The sequence below is a fragment of the Trichosurus vulpecula genome, chromosome 9 (assembly GCF_011100635.1).
Source record: "Trichosurus vulpecula isolate mTriVul1 chromosome 9, mTriVul1.pri, whole genome shotgun sequence".
NCBI lineage: Eukaryota > Metazoa > Chordata > Mammalia > Diprotodontia > Phalangeridae > Trichosurus > Trichosurus vulpecula.
The window spans coordinates 47,760,120-47,777,825 of NC_050581.1; the positions used below are offsets into that span (position 1 = coordinate 47,760,120).

Consider the following 17,706-nt stretch of genomic DNA (forward strand, 5'->3'; position numbering starts at 1 on the left):
GCTCTGGAAGAGACTTCAGAGGCTGTCTTGCCCAACCTTCTCTTTTTATGGATGAAGGAACTGAGGCCCAAAGGAGTAAAGTGACTTTCCCAAGGTCACACAGATAGTGTCGTAGGGTGGGATTTGAATCTAGGTCCTCTGGTGCCAGACTTAGATTGAGTGCAGGTAGAGGCAGTTCACTCTGCAAATGGCCAAGTGGTAGGTCACTTTATTTTCTCCATGGGACTCAGTGCATTTAAAGGGAAGTAAATGATTCCTAGGGCAGCTCTGTGGTTCAGTGGATAGAGCATTGGGCTTGGAATTAGAAGGCTTATCTCCACGAGTTCAAATCTGACCTCAGACATTAGCTGTGTGGCCCACTTAACCCTCAATTTCCTTATCTGTAAAATGAACTGGAGGAGGAAATGATAAACCACTCCAGTATCCTAGCCAAGAAAACCTCAAATGGCGATAGCAAAGAGTTATCGTTTCCCTTAATTGTCACCATCACATAATTGTCACACCCTGGTTTTTTTCAGTCCAAAAATTGGTTTATAACCTTTCATTGTGTAATCATCGCATGGTATAATTCTGTTTGTCAAGATGCTTAAAGGGTAAACAGAGCAGCAATGTATTCACCAGTGGCGTATGGATACGAATTTATCTCTCGTGCATTGCAAGCTGACAACCTAGAATTCTCAGCACACATGCATTGTCAGCTTTTAATTTTAATGTATATTCATGAGTATTCCATGCATCCTAATCTTGCACCAAAGACAGTTTAGTAATTAATGATTTTTAAGTAATACCAGCACAGTTTTTTAAAAAAAATTCACATAATGGTCATACCCCACTTTTTTTGCAAAAATTTGGCATAAATTCTGCAATGATTGTGTGCTAAAATTCGGTAAATACAACTGAAAAGTGACTAAACAACAAAACAAAATGATTCCTACAATGCTGGTCTAACCAGGTTGAGCAGGAGGGGGTAGGGCTGGGGAGAGAGGGAGGCAGGGCACATTTTAAAATGACATTTCAGAAACCACCTCAAGCAGTAACAAGCTTCTGTCATGACCTTGTCCTTTAGAGGGTTTTGGGAAGGCTGACAGGGTTGCCTAGGACACAGTCCCTTTGGTCTCTGGACTTTAGATTCCTTATAGTTGTCTGGGAGGGAGGTGAGATTTGTCTTTTTAATCAGAAAACAAAGCTTGTGTTAAAAAAGAGAATCTCTCTGGCCTAGTACTTCACAAGATGGATGTCTAAGTCCTGAGGACAGATTGAATGGGGCAAGTGGAGAGAGGAATAATAGGTGGGGGAAAGTAGGTGGGACCAAAGTAAAGAAGCCTAAGGGGAGGAGAGATGGGAAGTGAGACTGTTTCTTTGGGTTGCTGAAGGGAAATATTTGAGCATTAACAAACTCATCTCCATTCAGCAAACATTAACGATTTGATTCTCCATGGTCTATAGATGCCCGATTTTTTTGGATCCAACTGTCATGAATTCTTGGAAAGAAACAAGCTTGACAGTGGGAAAGGAGGTATAATTTGGGATTAAGCATTGGTCTTTCCAGAAAGCTCTTGATAATCCATGGGATTTTGGTATAGGGAAGAGGAATAAATGCTCCCTTGGAAAATGTTACACTCTCATTCAGAGGGAAGAGAGTCATGCCAGGGAACTTGCTAGTTGGTCTCCATGCTGCCATCTCTCCCCCATTGCATCCATCCTCAGCTGTCAAACTGATTTTTTTTGAGGCAGGAAGGCAGGGCAATTGGGGTTAAGTGACTTGCCTAAGGTCACACAGCTAGTAAGTGTGTTGAGTGTCTGAGGCCGGATTTGAACTCAGGTCCTCCTGACTCCAAAGCCGGTGCTCTACTCACTGCACCACCTAGCTGCCCCTCAAACTGATATTTTTAAAGCACACTTCTAATAATGTCACTCTGACCCCACACACTGCTCCTCCCCACACCCTACTCAATAAATTTCAGTGCTTTCCTAACACTTCCCAGGATCAGATACAAAATCCTGTTTCATGTTCAGAGCCCTTTGTAATCTGGTCTCTCTTATTCCCCTTTGCTTCTTTATCTGGTGACAGTGGCCTCTTGGCTGTTTCTTGCACAAGCCATTGCCTCTCCAGACATCAGGCATTTTCCCTGGCTTTCCCCCATGTCTGGGATGTTCTCCCTCCTCATTTCCTCCTCCTGGCTTCCCTGGCTTCCTTCAAGTCCCAGGCAAAGTTCCACTTTCTGTAAGAAGCCTTTCTGGATCCCTCTTACTGCTAGTGCCCTCCCTCTGTTGATCACTTCCAACTTATCCTGTGTATATATGCGTGTGTGTGTGTGTGTGTGTGTGTGTGTATACACACATATACATATACACACATATATGCATATATGTATGTATATATACATACACACATATTATACATATACACATATATTTTATATATATATATATATATATATATATATATATATATATATATATATATATATATATATCCTGTAGATGTGGTTTGTCCACAGTCATTTGCATTTTCCGTCTCCCGTCAGACTGTGCTCTTGAGAGCAGGAACCGTCTTTTTTGGCACAATGCTGACACGGAGTAGGCACTTAGATGTTTTAGACTAATTGATGATGATGACAATGATAGCTAGCATTTATGTATCACTTGAAAGTTTGTAAAATGCTTTACCTATGTTATTTCATCTTATCCTTACAACAACCTTCTTAGGAGGGTGCTGTTAATATTCCCGTTTCATAGAGGAGTTGTTGCGAGTCCCCGGCCTCGCAACCAACTCGGGGTTCCCCCCAAGCCCCAGGCCTTTGCCTAGCAAAGGGCCTGATCTCGAGGACAATGTATGGGGCGGGAGCTGAAAGATGGTGAATGACTCCGTTTATTATTTCAGCAAGCAGCACTTTTATATCTTTAGTGACGTAGGTACATTCTTTGGTTACATGGGTGAAAGACAGGTAAAAATCAAGACACCTGGGTACTAGGACCGCCCCGACTCCGCCTACTCTCCTCCCCTTCTCTTCCCTCGCTAACCCGAAGCTCCCTGCGGGCAGGCAGTCCAGGCAAAGAACCAGAAGTTCCATGTGTTCTGGCAAGCCCAGACAGAGAGCCGGAAGTTCCATGTGCTCAAGCAGGTCCGGGCAAAGACCTGGAATTGCCAGGGAGGCAACAAAGGCGAGACCCCTCCTCCTGGCTCCACCCATATCTCAGGGCCCTGAGTTTACCTCAGCAGGCCCCTGGGCTTGGAGGTCCGAGGAGGGCAGGGCTTGGCTCTAACTCAGCCCGTAACAAGGAGTCTACTGAGGCTGAGAGATAAAGTCACTTACACAGGGTTACACAGCTAGCTAGTGACTGGAGGAGAATTTAAACCAGTCTTTCTGCAATTAAGTCGATCTCTTTATCCACTCTACCACCTCGCTCCCTTAAAGCATAAGCCCCAACATGTTGTATGGGAATGCATATGGAATGAGGCTCTCCGAGTGAGAGATATTTTGGCATACAAAAGAATATGAAAAGTTGAGTTATTTTTAAGGAAAAATCTGTTCAGAACCCAGGAAACACTAAAAGATGTTAGTGGAAAGGAAATCACCAGTGAGTGGGAAACATATGCCTGAGTTTCCGAGGATCATGGCTTTCTGCCCAGCAATCTCAGGAGATGGAGAGCAATGTCTAAGATGAAGGGCTCTACTAGAAAATGCCAAGCACCAGAAGACCTGAGCACCTTTCATGCAAATGCCACTTATGAAATAGAGTTTCCCAGCCCCTCCAGTATTGGAGCTAGCTGGAACCTGGAAGGTGAGAAGACTCTGGGAGGGAGCATGTAGGCCCTTTGGGAATGGCCAGTGAAAGCCTCAGGGTCAGGGACACAGAGGGGAATTATGAAAAGACAACCCCCAGGGCCTTGTCTAGAAAGCACAACGTGGGTAAAGCGGCTGGACTGGGCCAGAGAGGGAGAGGCTAGTTTCTTAGCCACTATCTAGCTCAGCAGGAGCTACCTACAACAGGGCTTCCATTCACAGAAACTAGGCCTAAAGAACTATGAAAGCCCCTTGTTCCAGGACCGGACAGTTGTAGGATCCTGGCTTTTGGAGCTTTCAATGTTGCTGAGATCGTGACTTTGCTCTCATGTGGGGCCCAGATAATCACCAGACAAGACAGATATAGGGAGTTTGGAGGCAGCATGGTACTAGGGAAAGATCACGGGACCTGAAATCAGAAAGCGCCAGGGTTTAAGTCCTGGTTTCTAACATTTACCAGCTGTGTAATCCCTGGCAAGTCATTTAATTTCTCTGATGCTCTTTTCTCATCTGTAAGATGGGTATATAATTTTCATAACTTACCTCAGAGAGTAGGTTTGCAAAACTTAAAGTGTTATAAAAATGTGAATTATTATTTGGCCCTGACCACCACCGAGTCTGTACCTATGGCTGAGGTGATAACTTGAGATTAAAGGTATATACTGTGGATAGGGGGATATGATGAAAGCTTCATAAATCTCCTTTGGAGATCAGAGATTACTTCTCCAAATGTACTTAGTTATTTCTTTGCAAGTGTTTTGAAGATACAGCGAGTGACCGCATGCAACACAATTCAGAAAAAGGATAAGAAATGAAACTTTTCCATCATGGTTGATGTATTTTTCAGATTTTTATTGAAACCCAAGTAAAGGTTAAAATGAAGGAGACTGACTTATTTTGAAGCTTAATTAGCAACTGAGAATCTTAATCTAACTATTATGGCATTAGGAATTGGAAAAGACCTTAGGTGTCAGCCAGTCCAACTGAGACCCTAGAAGATTCATGGGAGCAAAGATTTAGCACTAGAAGGGCTCTTAGACTCTATTTTACAGATGAGAGAACTGAGGTAGGCAGAGGTTAAGTAACTTATCCAGGATCACACAACTACTAAGTGTCTGAGGGAGGAATCAAACTCCGATTGCCCAACTATTTACTGTGCCAGCTAGCCGAGTAGTGCCATCTGGAGGAAATGACTTGGCCAATTTTGGATCCTTACTTAGTACAATTAATCTGTGATTCTAACTGGAAGCAGGGGATCAATAAAATGACCTGGGGCAGCTAGGAGGTGTAGGGAATAAATCAAACCCTGGGCCTGCAGTTAGGCAGAAGTGAGTTAGAATTCTGACTTAGATACTAGCTGTGTGTCCCTGGGTAAGTCACTTACCCCAATCTGCCTCAGATTCTTCAACTACAAAATGATGGAATTTCGTGAGGGTCGTTGTGAGGATCAAATGAGATGATATTTGTAAAATGGTGTCTGGCACGTGGTGGTTACTTAATAAATGCTTATTTCCTTCCTTCTTTCTGAGACTCATTTTATAGGGGAGGAAACCAAGGCCCAGAAAAGGGGGAGAGGTGACTTGCCATGTTTTGGAGCCTTGCATGGATGTTTTTCTTGTCCAGTCTGGAAGCAGTGGGATGGATAAGATGACCTTTCAAAGTCTCTGCCCAGTGAGCATTCCAGATGACTCACATTTTTTTCTCCTTTGTTTTCAGACTGCAGAACTCTTTATGGAGCTGGTGTTCGAGCTGAGGGGCTTGTCTGTCGATGCACTGATGGATCTCTGGCAAAGATCTTCATTTAAGTGCAGAGACAATTGGTAAGAGGCTGTTTCCCAGAGTGAAGGACCTAGGGAGAGATCAGGATGGCTTTGCCTGGGCTTTGAGACTCTTCTGGGTGATTTGGGAACCGCCCCATCCTCGTGTGTGACTTGGATGCCACAGAGATAGATAATAACATCCTGCCATCTGTCTCTCGGCTTGTCTCCTCTGAGTGACACTGACCTGGGACTCACTCTTCAGATTTTGGTGTGTGTCTTGGGAAGTCTGCCAGGACGGCAAGCCGGGCAGGGCAACCCCGAGTTTCCCACGGACCCCATCACTGTCCTGCTGCAGAATAGAGAGCTGGAGGGCCAAGCTACATAAAGGCTGGTATTGTTCCCTCCCACAGAAGAGGACCCTCTTGCTCAGAGGTGGAATTAGCATTCAAATACATCTTGGGTACCATTCCTGGGGAAGGGACTCAGAAAGGGGGGAGGATGATAGCAAGCTCAGGGCACATGTCTACCAAGCATGGGAGTCAGTCTGCTAGCATCAGAACCTGCTATACACAGGACTCTCTGGCCAGTAAATGGAACCCATGGGTGAAGAGAGAGCATAAATACTGGAATAAAACTAAGAGTGAACAGGTGAACTGGGAGGCCCCACCTGGCTTGCCTTCCAAGCAGACTTGCTAAGAGGCATACCTGCCCGCTGGGCTAAGGCCAACACGGAAGGAAGGCTCAGGATGTGTTCCTTCTTTCTCTTGGCCCCTCTACTTCTTAGAAGTCTTTGGATGATACCAGTTCTAATCATAGCCTTTTGGGGGTACTACTGGGCACCATGATGGATCATGATGTGGTCCTCATTCTTTGAAGTTGGTGGCCTCCCTTGGCACATTCATTTTTCCCTACTGCTCTGCTTTTGTCTAATCTGCAAGTTTTTTAAGGCAAATAACCCCTTCAAAAAGCTTTCCATCTCTTCCCACAGTTCTTATTTCAGAGACCTAAGTCCTTATAGTGCTGTGAATGACAAAGGTCTTTGGAAGACTGTACAAACAGGAAGCAGTCACGTTGCTGTTTGTCATTGTTATCATCCAAAGCCCCACAGTCAGCAGGCTCTGCCTTGGGTTTCTGACAATGGAGCATCTCTGTTCTTCTCTTGCTTTCTTGGAAGAATGGCCCGTGATTGACACTTGCCAGTGCTAATGAGTCTAAGAGGCTCACCCTTAGGTCTTGCTGCCCTTTGTGTTTGGAGAAAGGGGATTTCTGAGAGATTCATCCCCCTCTATGCTGTGACCTCAAGATCCTAGACTCTTGCATTCATTTCCCTTCAAACAGCTACCTTTCAGCAAGGGTTATACTTCTAGGTTTGTTTTCTAACTCTCCAAGCCTGGTCACAGTCTCTTGAAGTAGATGTGGTTTGGTAGAAAGAACAGTAGTCTTGGTATCAGAAGATGTGGGTGGGTTCAAGCCCCAGTTCAGCCACTTACTAGTTATACGAACTTGAACGAAACCCTTTACCACTAGGAGCCTCAGTTTCCTCATCTGAGAAATGGTCTGCCCGGCCATTCTCCCAGGATTATTGTGAGCATCAAATAAGTTCAAGTATCTGAAAGTATTTTGAAAATTGATAGACTGCATGGGTGGAGTGCAAAGAGAAGCTCTTAAAGTCCAAAAGACCTGAGTTTAAGACCTGTCTCTAACACATACAAGCTCTGTGGCTACGGACCGGTCACTGGACTTCTCAATGTCTCAGGCAACTCTTAGATTATAAGTATAGATGAGTTGTATCGGTAGAGGAAGCTCCCACACTGTGAATCTTCCTTATACCAATAAAGTCACAGATCATAAGATCATAGACTTAAAGCTGGAATGGGGTCCCATTTTACAGATGAGGAAACTGAGGCACAGAGAGGTTAAGTGACTTGCCTATGGTTACACAGCTAATAATGTCTGAGAGGATTGGAACTCAGGTCTTCATGACTTAAAGGCCACTACTCTATCCCCTTGTTTTTGTTGTCACTCAGTCATTTTACACTCGTATCTGACTCTTTATGACCCCATTTGGGGTTTTCTTGACAAAGATACTGGAGTGGTTTGCCATTTCCTTCTCCAGCTCATTTTACAGATGTGGAAGCTGAGGCCAATGGGGTTAAATCACTAGCCCAGGGTTACATGGCTAGTAAGTATCTGAGGCCAGATTTGAACTCAGGAACATGTGTCTAAGACCAGAGTTTTATCCACCTAGCTGCCCATTCTATCCACTATTCCACGCTAGACTCAGACCACTCAAAATAGTAGAAATGTCATGGGGTCTCATAGTTCCTAAAAGGGAGAGGATTACAAAATTAGGTGTTTAATTGTAAACAATTTACTCATAGTTTGCTTAATGTGCAAACAGACTTTTCCTCAGTTTTTCTTTCCTTCCCACCAGCATCAGTTTGGATTGAAAAGCACAGCCAAAGGCTAGATATATTCCTGGGGGCCTGTGTTTCCTGAGGCCATCCTGATTCTTGGGGAGGTATCATGATAGGGGGGTGTCTTACGTTGATGATGACCATTGACTGGTCCATGGCTGTTTCAGGCAACCCCTTGTGGATGCTCTGCCATCTTGTGGAACAGAGGCTTGTGTTGCTCTCATGAAGGAGCTCATCATATCCAGGGATGTGGAAAATGATGAGGCAGAGTCATTCCTCTGGTCCTTGGCATTTGTCCCTCGGCCCACAGCTGGCATGGTTCATTTACTGCTGGTGAGTAAGCTTTCATCCCCTTTGTCTCGACATGACCCCAGTGCCCTATAGATTATTCAAGAAGGCACATAGTGGCCCTGCCAATGAGTCTGACAACCTACACAAGACAGACTAGAGAAATCCCTGCATTGCCGGACTGAAAGCCAGACTTTCCCAGATCATTGGCTATTGCATCTACTTATTTTTTAAAAGTATAAGCAATAGGATCTACCCCCTTAGGATCATAGATTTAGAACTGTAAAAGGACCTTGACAAGGGGACTAAGGCCAAGAGAAATTTATTGGCTTATACAGGATCACACGGCTAATAGATATCTGAAGCAGGATTGGAATACAGATTTTCCTAATTCTAAGTCTACCACTCCATCCACCCTACTATCCCGCTACTCAACCCTCTCATGTTATAGATGAGTAAAGGGGGTCCAGAGGAATTATATTGTCCAATGTCACACAACTAGCAGAACCGGGATTTGAACCCAGGTCTTCCAGACCTGAGTGAAATTTTTAAGTGCCCTCTGGGGAAGTGACTCACCATTCCTGCTCCTACCCAGCCCTGATAGCTATGCATTTATATTTGGGAGTTGGTGATGATTCTGAATTATCCAAATCTATAGCTGGAATGAGAAAAGACCATACCTACATCAGTTTGGATTTTATCGAATGATTCTTAATGTGTGAGTTTCAGTAGGCATTCGATAGGATTGTAGAAGATCTGACACTGTCCTGGCTAAATATGGCATCTTGAAGGATGAGCCCATAGAATTGGGACTGGTCTCTGGCTTGTCTCTCTGATCTGGGTGTGGGAAGAAGGCTGTCCTCATCACTTGCATGGGAGCCTTTAGTAACTCTGGAATTAGGAGTGGAGAGCATTCCTGACAGAGCAGAATACTAGTCATGTACAGCAACATCTAAACGCTGGGCAGAGGGTTCCCATAAATGATAATTTTCGTGTCCAATTTTCTTCTCTTTTTCTGATTTAATTGTATACTTCTAGCTTTCCCCTTTCCTTTCCTTCCAATAACACCTTCTGCCTTTGTTTCATCTCCCTCCCACCACAAAGCATCACTCTGTCTTGCTCTCCAGATGTCTCCTTCCTCAAGTTTGCATGGCTGGCCAAGAGTCTCACTGGAGGTCAGGACCTTGGATAGAGTACTAGAGAGGTGTGGAGTTCTAATTGAAACCTGGGGACAAGGAGCTCCAATTTAGGTTCTTCAGTCTCCACCACATCATCAGGATGTGTTCAGGCTGCCAAGGAGCACAACTAAGATAAATTAGACCCGAGTAATTTACTGCCTCTAATCCTGTCTCTGTTCCCATAACAGGGTTTGAACTCTAGCTCACAAGCTTGGACCCATTATCAGCTATTTAACCTAGGAAAGCGGGGAATAAGGGATTATAGGAAGCAAAGAGAAGATATCTAAAGTTTTGAGCAGCAGGGAATATTTTCTGAAATGATAGAATGTTGCAAGCTTATCAAAGCTGAGGACTCTAATTTTTGTCTTCCCATCTTTAGCCCTGTTACAGTATCTGAAGCATAGAAGAGTTTAATAAAAGCCCATTGACTAATTAATTTATATACCTTTCCAGATTGTTATAGAAAAATCATTTTGTAAGTCTTAAAAATGCCATATAATAGCGAATTAAGAATTCAGTCTAATTCAGTGAAACCTGCTAAGCTCTTCCTATATACCACGTCCAATGTTAGGGCCTGAGGATACAAATACAAAAATGAAAACAGTGGCTGCCCTCGGTTACATTCTTGAAGAGCCGCGATTCGAATATAGGCATTTATCTAAAGCTCATCTCCAGTACATTATACTGTAGAACTCATCCTACTAGGGCAAAGAAAGGGCCTATAAAATAACATAAGTTTTCTAGGGGGAGCTTAGGAAGGGAAGTTCCTTTACTGTAAGGAATATCCATTAAGAGAAGAGAAAATAAATGTAAAATTATTATAATTACAATGTAAAAGAGAAAATTGAAGGGGATCATTATTCAATATGGAGCTGTCTTGTGGAATTAGCTTCTCAAATGTACTTTTGTTCAAGTAATTGAGATAAATCAGATAAAAGCTAGTTATATGAATTGGAAAGGAAGCATGCACATTTTGTCACTTTAGGGCTTAAATTACTTACCTAAGTCAGGATGAGAATCCAGAAAATTTGACATCTGGTATGAGAGGTAAATAAGTGACCAATTTGTGTCAATTCAGGAAATAAAAATATGCATTTGTGTGTGTGTGTGTGTGTTTGTAAAACTACAATCATTCTGACATTCGATGATGACTATGATGATGAAAATGATAGAATGAGTCCCTTGGCATTTCTTAGTTGGGTTTTTTTTTTTGAAGTCTGTGCATGAAGGGAATGTAGCATTCCCCAGATCCCAGGCTAAAAAATCTAGTATTGCTGATTCTCCTAACTCACAGCAGCAATTTTTCCATGTATTTGCATATAATTCACATTTTAATCATTTCACATCAAGATGTACAAAATTTCTCTCAGTCATAAGATCACAGATTTAGAGGTCATTGAGTCCAACACCCTCATTTTACAGGTGAGGAAACTGAGACTTGAGAGATTAAATCAGTTGCCCAGAGTCAAACAGGTAAATAAATGTCTGCAGCAGGATTCTAACCCAGGCATTTCTGACTCCAAGTCCAACAATATCATCCCTTGATTGCACTGTCGGTGGTCTATGAGACACTCTCAAAGTGAATGGGAAGAAGATCATGCTGTGCTCCCCTATAATGGGAGGTTTTCAGTATCATTTCTGAAAATCTGCACAGCATGTTAATACAACATGACAACCAAAAAACTTGACAATAGTAAGAGGGAAACAGTGCCCAGAACTGGGGTAGCTAGGTGGCTCAGTGGATAGAGTACTGGACCTTGGAGTCAGGAAGACTCCTCTTCCTAAGTTCAAATCTAGCCTAAGACATGTGTTAGCTGTGTGACCCTGTGCAAGTCACTTAATTCTGTTTGCCTCAGTTTCCTCATCTGTAAAAAATAACCCGGAGAAGGCAATGTCAAACTACTCCAGTATCTTTGCCAAGAAAACCCCAAGTGGAGTCATGAAGAGTCAGACATGACTGAAAACGACTGAATGACAACAAAAAGTGCCAAGAATCAGGGAAAAGATGAGAGTCCTAGATCATATTTGGAATATTGTGTTCCATTCTGGGTGTCACATTGTAGGAAGGACACATTCACACTGGAGGAAGTCCAGAGGAAGACAAGCACAATGCTGGGGGTGATGGGAAAGGTGGGGGGCAGGGAATGGAAACAATACTGCGTGAAGATTGATGAAGGAATTGGCGTTGCTTGGTTTGGAGAAGAAAGGACTTATAAGAGGTATAACAAGAGCTTGTGTTTGTATAATGCCTTAAGGTACAAATACTGTCTCATTTTAGCCTCTCAATAGTTAGGTGCTGTTATCATCCTCATTTTATAGTCAGGAAACAGAGGCACAAATGTTAAGTGACTTGTCTAAGATCACACAGCAAGTAAGTAACTGAGGCTGAATTTGAACTCCAGTCTTCCTGACTCCAGGTCCAGCTCTCTGTTTACTGTACCACCTAGCTGCTGCTTATGTAGCATTCTTAGGTTTGTAAAGCACTTTACATATTTTCCTTCATTTAGTCCTCAAAATTACCCTGTCTTCTACAGGTAGGAGTATTCCCATTTTTAGCTAATAAAACTGATTCTGGAACAGGTTAAGTTTTTTCCCCGTGGTCAAATGGCTAGTGTAAATCTGGGGTAGAATTTGAACCCGGGTTTCCCTGAACCAGTACTCTATTCACGCCACTATACAGCCAAGAAATACATCATGCAAAGTAGATTATGATAAGTATAGGACCCTCATCACCTCTCGCCTGGACTGTGGATTCCCAGCTTCTAGCCTCTTCCTTCTCCAATCTGATTTCCAAATTGATACTCCCAAAGCACAGTTCTGACTGTGTCACTCAAGAAGCTTCAGTGGCTCCCCCTTACTTCTAAGATGATGTACTAACTCCTCTGTTTGGCTTTAAAACACTTCACAATCTGTCTCCAGCCTCCTTTTCCAGGCTTGCTGTACGTTATCCTCTACCACACACTCTACGTTCCAGTCTAAAGGCTTGCTTACTGTTCCCAGTACATGGACATCGCCTCCCTTGTGTAACAAGCTTGGAATGCCCTTCTTCCCCCCATTTTGCCCCTTAGAATTCTTTGTTTCCTTTCAAGCTCAACTCAACCACCTCTTCCTATAGTATGCCCATCCCAATTGCTTCCTCTCTCCTACTCCCAGTTGCTAGTGCCCTACCCCTGCAAATGACTTTGTGTAGATTTTAGAATTCATTTTCTATGTATTTGTTGCTTTTTTCCTTTTATTCCTAATATCATGCCTGGGATACAGTTGGTGCTTAACAAATGCATGTTAAATGGATAAATTAATGGCAGAAGTACTACAACTAATAATAAAATAGGCAATATTCATATAGCACTTTAAGGTTTGCTAAGTGAAAGAAATTTTTTTAAAGATTTGCAAAATACTTTATATATATACATATTGTATATTCTAATGTATGATATATTAAAATGTCATAAAACATGTAATAAATAGCTGTTCTACAAAATGTATCACATAATATATTAAAAGATATATGAAATATAATCTATCATGTGTTTTACATATATAAACTCTATGTATATATCATTTAATATACTTTCAAATTTATATATAAATATATCATATATATATATATATATATACATATATATATATATATGTATATATACAGTCTCTGTCTGTATCTTACACTGTGAAGAGAGTTTCATCTTCATTGCTCTCCCTCAGGGCAACCTTTCTTCTCTAATGAAAAGCTGCATCAAGTGGAGCAGAGATAGCGGGCAGACCATTCCCCTGACTATTTCTCACTTGACGCCTTGTGAGGCCTGCCTGATTTCCGTCTGAAATCTGTGCCTTTGTGTGTTTGTGTATGAGGAGCAGGGTTCTGATGCTGGAGTCTGTTTGTCTTTCCAGCCTTTGCTGCGGTCCTCAGCAGTGACTTCGAGTGCCTTCCTCAGCATCTCTGCCCTGGTGCACAGCCTCTGCATGGCAGGTGGGGCCTGTGAGCGACTCCCAGGAGTGAGCTCATTAATGAAAATCCTTAAAGAAGCCTTAGGAGAGAACTGTGGCTCTCAAGGGTCCAAGGACAGTGGCCGGGTAAGGAGATCTAGCACCTGGAGGGACTGACGCCAAGGTATGATGAGACAGATTAACGTAACACTGGCTGGGGGAGTAAGAAAATAGAGCAACCACCACAGGGTGGCTGAACTGTCACAAACTATCCTGAGGAATTGGAACAGTTCAGCATTGGGGATGCCTCTTAGCCTGTAGCTTGTACTGGGGCTGTGCTAGCCTTCTCCTTGAACTGAACACAGTTGAAGGTGGGGATGCCCTCTGCCCCAGAGCAGTGCAATCTTTGTCCTCTGAAGACCTGGTCCCTCAACATTCTCTCTTTCCTCAGGCAAAAAGTGGTTTGGAGGGCCTCTTCTTAGCCTGTCATTTATCCCTTTGGTAACCCTCTCCATGAGTGAAATGGCATCTGGAGAACATACCCTTTCTTAGAGAAACTGGGGCTCCCTTTCTTGGGTGAAAAGTGGTCCCCAGGGGAACTCACCTCCACCTGCTGTTCATCCCCTGGATACTGGGGTATTTCACAACCCTTATACTGCATCTGGTCTGCAGGAATAGCATTTCTTTATTTTTTAAAATATATTTTTTATTTTTAGTTTACAACACTCAGTTCCACAAGTTTCTGAATTCCTAATTTTCTCCCCCTCCCCCCAAGATGGCGTGTAATCTGATATAGGGTCTACATATACCTTCATATTACACTTATTTACACAATAGCCAAAACAGCTTCTTTTTAGCAGATCCCAGCTCTGCCTCCTCCTTATCCTGGGACCAATTTGCCAGGATCTGACATCTCCTTCTCCTGCCCTTTCCTGGCTGGAAGATTGATTTGAGAAGGAAGTACTCCCACCCTGGGGAAAAGCCTCAGTGGTTCTGTCTTAGTTATGGCTCTGTAGGACAGGAGGGGCTGGTCCATGCCCCTAACTTTTAGTCCTGCTCCCAACACACTTGCCCATTTTGTTTCAGCTCCAGCTCATGTTGAAGGCCATTGGCAATGCAGGGTTGGCGGCAGCCCCTCTTGCTCCTGTCCTGAGCTCCTGCGCAGCCTTGAAAAGCAATGCCCCTGAAATTCGTCTGGCTGCAATCCAGGCCTTTCGAAGGATCCCTTGCTCTGCGAACGTGAGCTTCTCTTATGGTTACTGTGGTTTGTTGGCACCTGTGGTGTAGTGGAGGAAAAGCAGTTCTCATTGAGGTGGAAGCCCCAGGTTCAGGTCTGAGGTTTGGCTCTATCTTGCCTCCTAGCTGTTTGACCTTGGGCCTTAAAATGTGTTTGCCGAATTGAATAGAATTGAATTTATAAACCTCCCAGTGCTCCGCAGATGTGGAGACATTCAGATCATTACCCTTAATTTGAACTGTGTTGATTCCTTACCATTTGCTTGTCAGCGCTCTGGGCTTGCCCAGCTGTACCAAGCCACAGAAGAAGATGCTGAGATCCGCATGACTGCCTACTACTTCTTTATGAAATGCCCCAGTGAGGAAGCATTTGCCGTGGTGCGTGAAACTCAGGCAACAGAGAAGTCTAGCCAAGGTCAGTGGCAGTAATTGGCTCCACTCCACAGGGCTTGGGGGAAGAGCCAGCCAGTTCTAGACTGGAAAAACAGTATTTCTAGAATGCATAATGGCATCCTGGAACCTGGATGGCCAGGCCTACGAAGATCATAGAATAGACTGTGCTGGGTGAGTGGAAATAGATCACACTGGGACTGATATAAAGCAAAATAATGTTGAAGCACTAATAATGATAAGTAAGAATCATAAGAAAAAGTAGTAGGCTTTCAGGTGGAAAGAAGCTGAGAGAGCATATAGCCTATAGGTTAACTCCCCTTTTTATATGTGAGGAAATTAAAGTCTGAGATGTTGGGGCTTGTCCTTGGTCACAAACATAGGACTAGAATGCTGGTATCCCGACTTCTTGTCTATACTCGTACAGTACTTTATAGTTTTGTTTTTTTCCCCAAATGATTTGCAGCATAATCTCTCTGGGCCTTGGTTCCTCATCTACCTCACCTAGAGGATTAGACTAGATGATTTTGGAGGTCCGTCCCCCTCTAACTCTTTTATCCTAAATTATCTCATTTGAGCCTCACAATAGCCAGAAATCCAGAGAGACCCAGATTCCTACATTTCCTCCTCCCCCCAAAGCTAAGAGAATCCTTCCCCCATAAAATGTTTCAGAGACCATGAATCTCTTTACCCTAAGGCTGCACTGACACAAAGCAGTGTCAAGATCTTAATTATGAAGTAAATTTCCAGGTTTCAGAAGGGCCCTTTGGCTTCCATTTTCCCAGGTAAGAGCAGTCTTTGGAAACAAGTTATTGGTATGTAGGGATATATAGTCTTTTTTTCCAGAGTGGGGCTACTGAGATGCTTGGTATCTCTCATCAGAATCCTAGAATTTCAGAGTTGGAAGGGGTTTCAGAGGCTATTTAGTTCAAGCCATCCCTGAATAAGAATTTCTCCAATGTTTCCAATAAATTTGAACCCAACCTTCTACCAATCCATCATGGAGCCTTTGCTTTGGTGACAGCTAGTGAGAGGGAACCCACTGTTTCTCAAGGCAAGCCATTCCACCATTTGACAACTCTAGTTATTAAAATGTTTTTCCTTACATGGAGCCTAACTTTGCTTTTTTGCAACTTCTACTTATTACTTCTGGTTCTGCCGAAGTTCTTGTTGCCCATGAGAAACCTTCTAAAACTTGAAACAGCCCTCCTGTCCCTTTAAAGCTTTTGTTCATCAGACTAAACATCCCTTGTTCTTTCACCTGATTGTTATGTGGCACAATCTCAAGGATACTGGAAGTCTTGCTTTGCCATCCTCTGGATGACCTCCAGTTTCTCAATGTTCTTCCCAAAATATGGTACCCACCCTTTACTTTGTAAGTATGTTGCTTGCTTTCTCACTGATTATCCCGTTCCTCGTCCTGCCTCTTCCTGACTCCAGTGGGAGCCTTCGTCTGGAGCCACCTTTCTCAGCTGCTGGAGAGTGATGACCCTCTCAAACGTTCCCTTCGGGACTCCCTCCCTGACGACATCCTCAGCCAGGAATTCGAAGTTGAGACCTGGAAACATTCCTCCTATTCAGATATCACCTTTTGCTCAGGTAAGATCAAACCCAATCAGATCACTTTTATCCCTCTTGTTAACAATTCTTGGAAGAGGTTTGATGGAAGCCTGCCATTTTGGACCCTCACAACCTGGACCCAACCTCCTTTTCCTAAGCTTTGCATCATATTACTGTCTCTTATAGACTGTACACCTCAGCCAAATAGAACTATTATTCATTGTCTCCTGAATATGTTCTACCCTTTGCTGAGTTTCCTCATACTGGGAATCTTTCCTCAATTTCTTCCTGTTGAAATTTTATCCCTCCTTCAAGGTTCAACATAAATGGTAATTCTTCTACCCAGCCATCCCTGATCCCTCTAGTCTGAAGCTTCTCCCTCCTGCATGCCTCTTGGATGCACTCACCATATTCTATTTTTTTCTGGTAGTTATTTGTTTATATCTTGTGTCTTTTAGTAGACCATAAACTTCACAAGGGAAGGTACCAGATTTTGTTTTTCTCTGTATCTTCCTTAGCACATAACATAGGCACTTGTTTAGAGGGCACTCTCAATAAACATTTATGGAATGAGTGCATTCATGAGATTGGCTAAACTGAGAACTGGGTGGTTCTGGGAAACATTTCTTCTTGGGATCATTTTACTTTTGGATCAGACCTGTGATTTTATTGGTATAGGGTATTCCCAGTAAGAAAATTCCCTCTATTAATACAGATCAATGCCTGTTTTTAGAATTTTCTGAAGCATTGAGAGGTTAAATGACTTGTCTTCATCACATTGCCAGTAGAAACAAAACTTGAACTAGGTCTTCCTGGCTTCAAGGCACTTCTCTTTGTACTACACCATACTACAACTCACACCCGCATTTGAACCAGGGACCTTTTGTTGGAATTGGGGATTATGAGTATTTTTTGATTAACCACACTACAGACCCCATTAGTTCAGCTAACATAGATACGGGTGTTGATTTAATGACTTGCATTTCCTTCTTTTCCCTTTATTATTTCTCTGACCTTTGTCTCTATGACCTCCTTAGGTATCTGTTCTCTACTGTAGAAGAGAAGCAGAGGGGACTAAAATAAAGACCTTCCCCTTTCTCACTGTCATGTCTTACAGAAAGGCTGACTCTGTCCCTTATTGCATTAAACCCAGTTTCAGAATCAA

The 17,706-nt window shown here is 43.1% G+C and overlaps 1 protein-coding gene across 1 annotated transcript in view; it reads left to right on the forward strand.

Moving 5' to 3' along the window:
* The window catches only part of LOC118832099, a 171,918-nt gene that overhangs the window by 30,491 nt on the left and 123,721 nt on the right, over nucleotides 1-17,706 (forward strand). Inside the window, exons 8-13 of the mRNA XM_036739540.1 lie at nucleotides 5,505-5,608; nucleotides 8,133-8,298; nucleotides 13,320-13,502; nucleotides 14,442-14,594; nucleotides 14,862-15,006; nucleotides 16,422-16,580. Of these exons, the coding sequence (XP_036595435.1) occupies nucleotides 5,505-5,608; nucleotides 8,133-8,298; nucleotides 13,320-13,502; nucleotides 14,442-14,594; nucleotides 14,862-15,006; nucleotides 16,422-16,580 (910 nt within the window). The remainder of the gene's footprint in view (nucleotides 1-5,504; nucleotides 5,609-8,132; nucleotides 8,299-13,319; nucleotides 13,503-14,441; nucleotides 14,595-14,861; nucleotides 15,007-16,421; nucleotides 16,581-17,706) is intronic.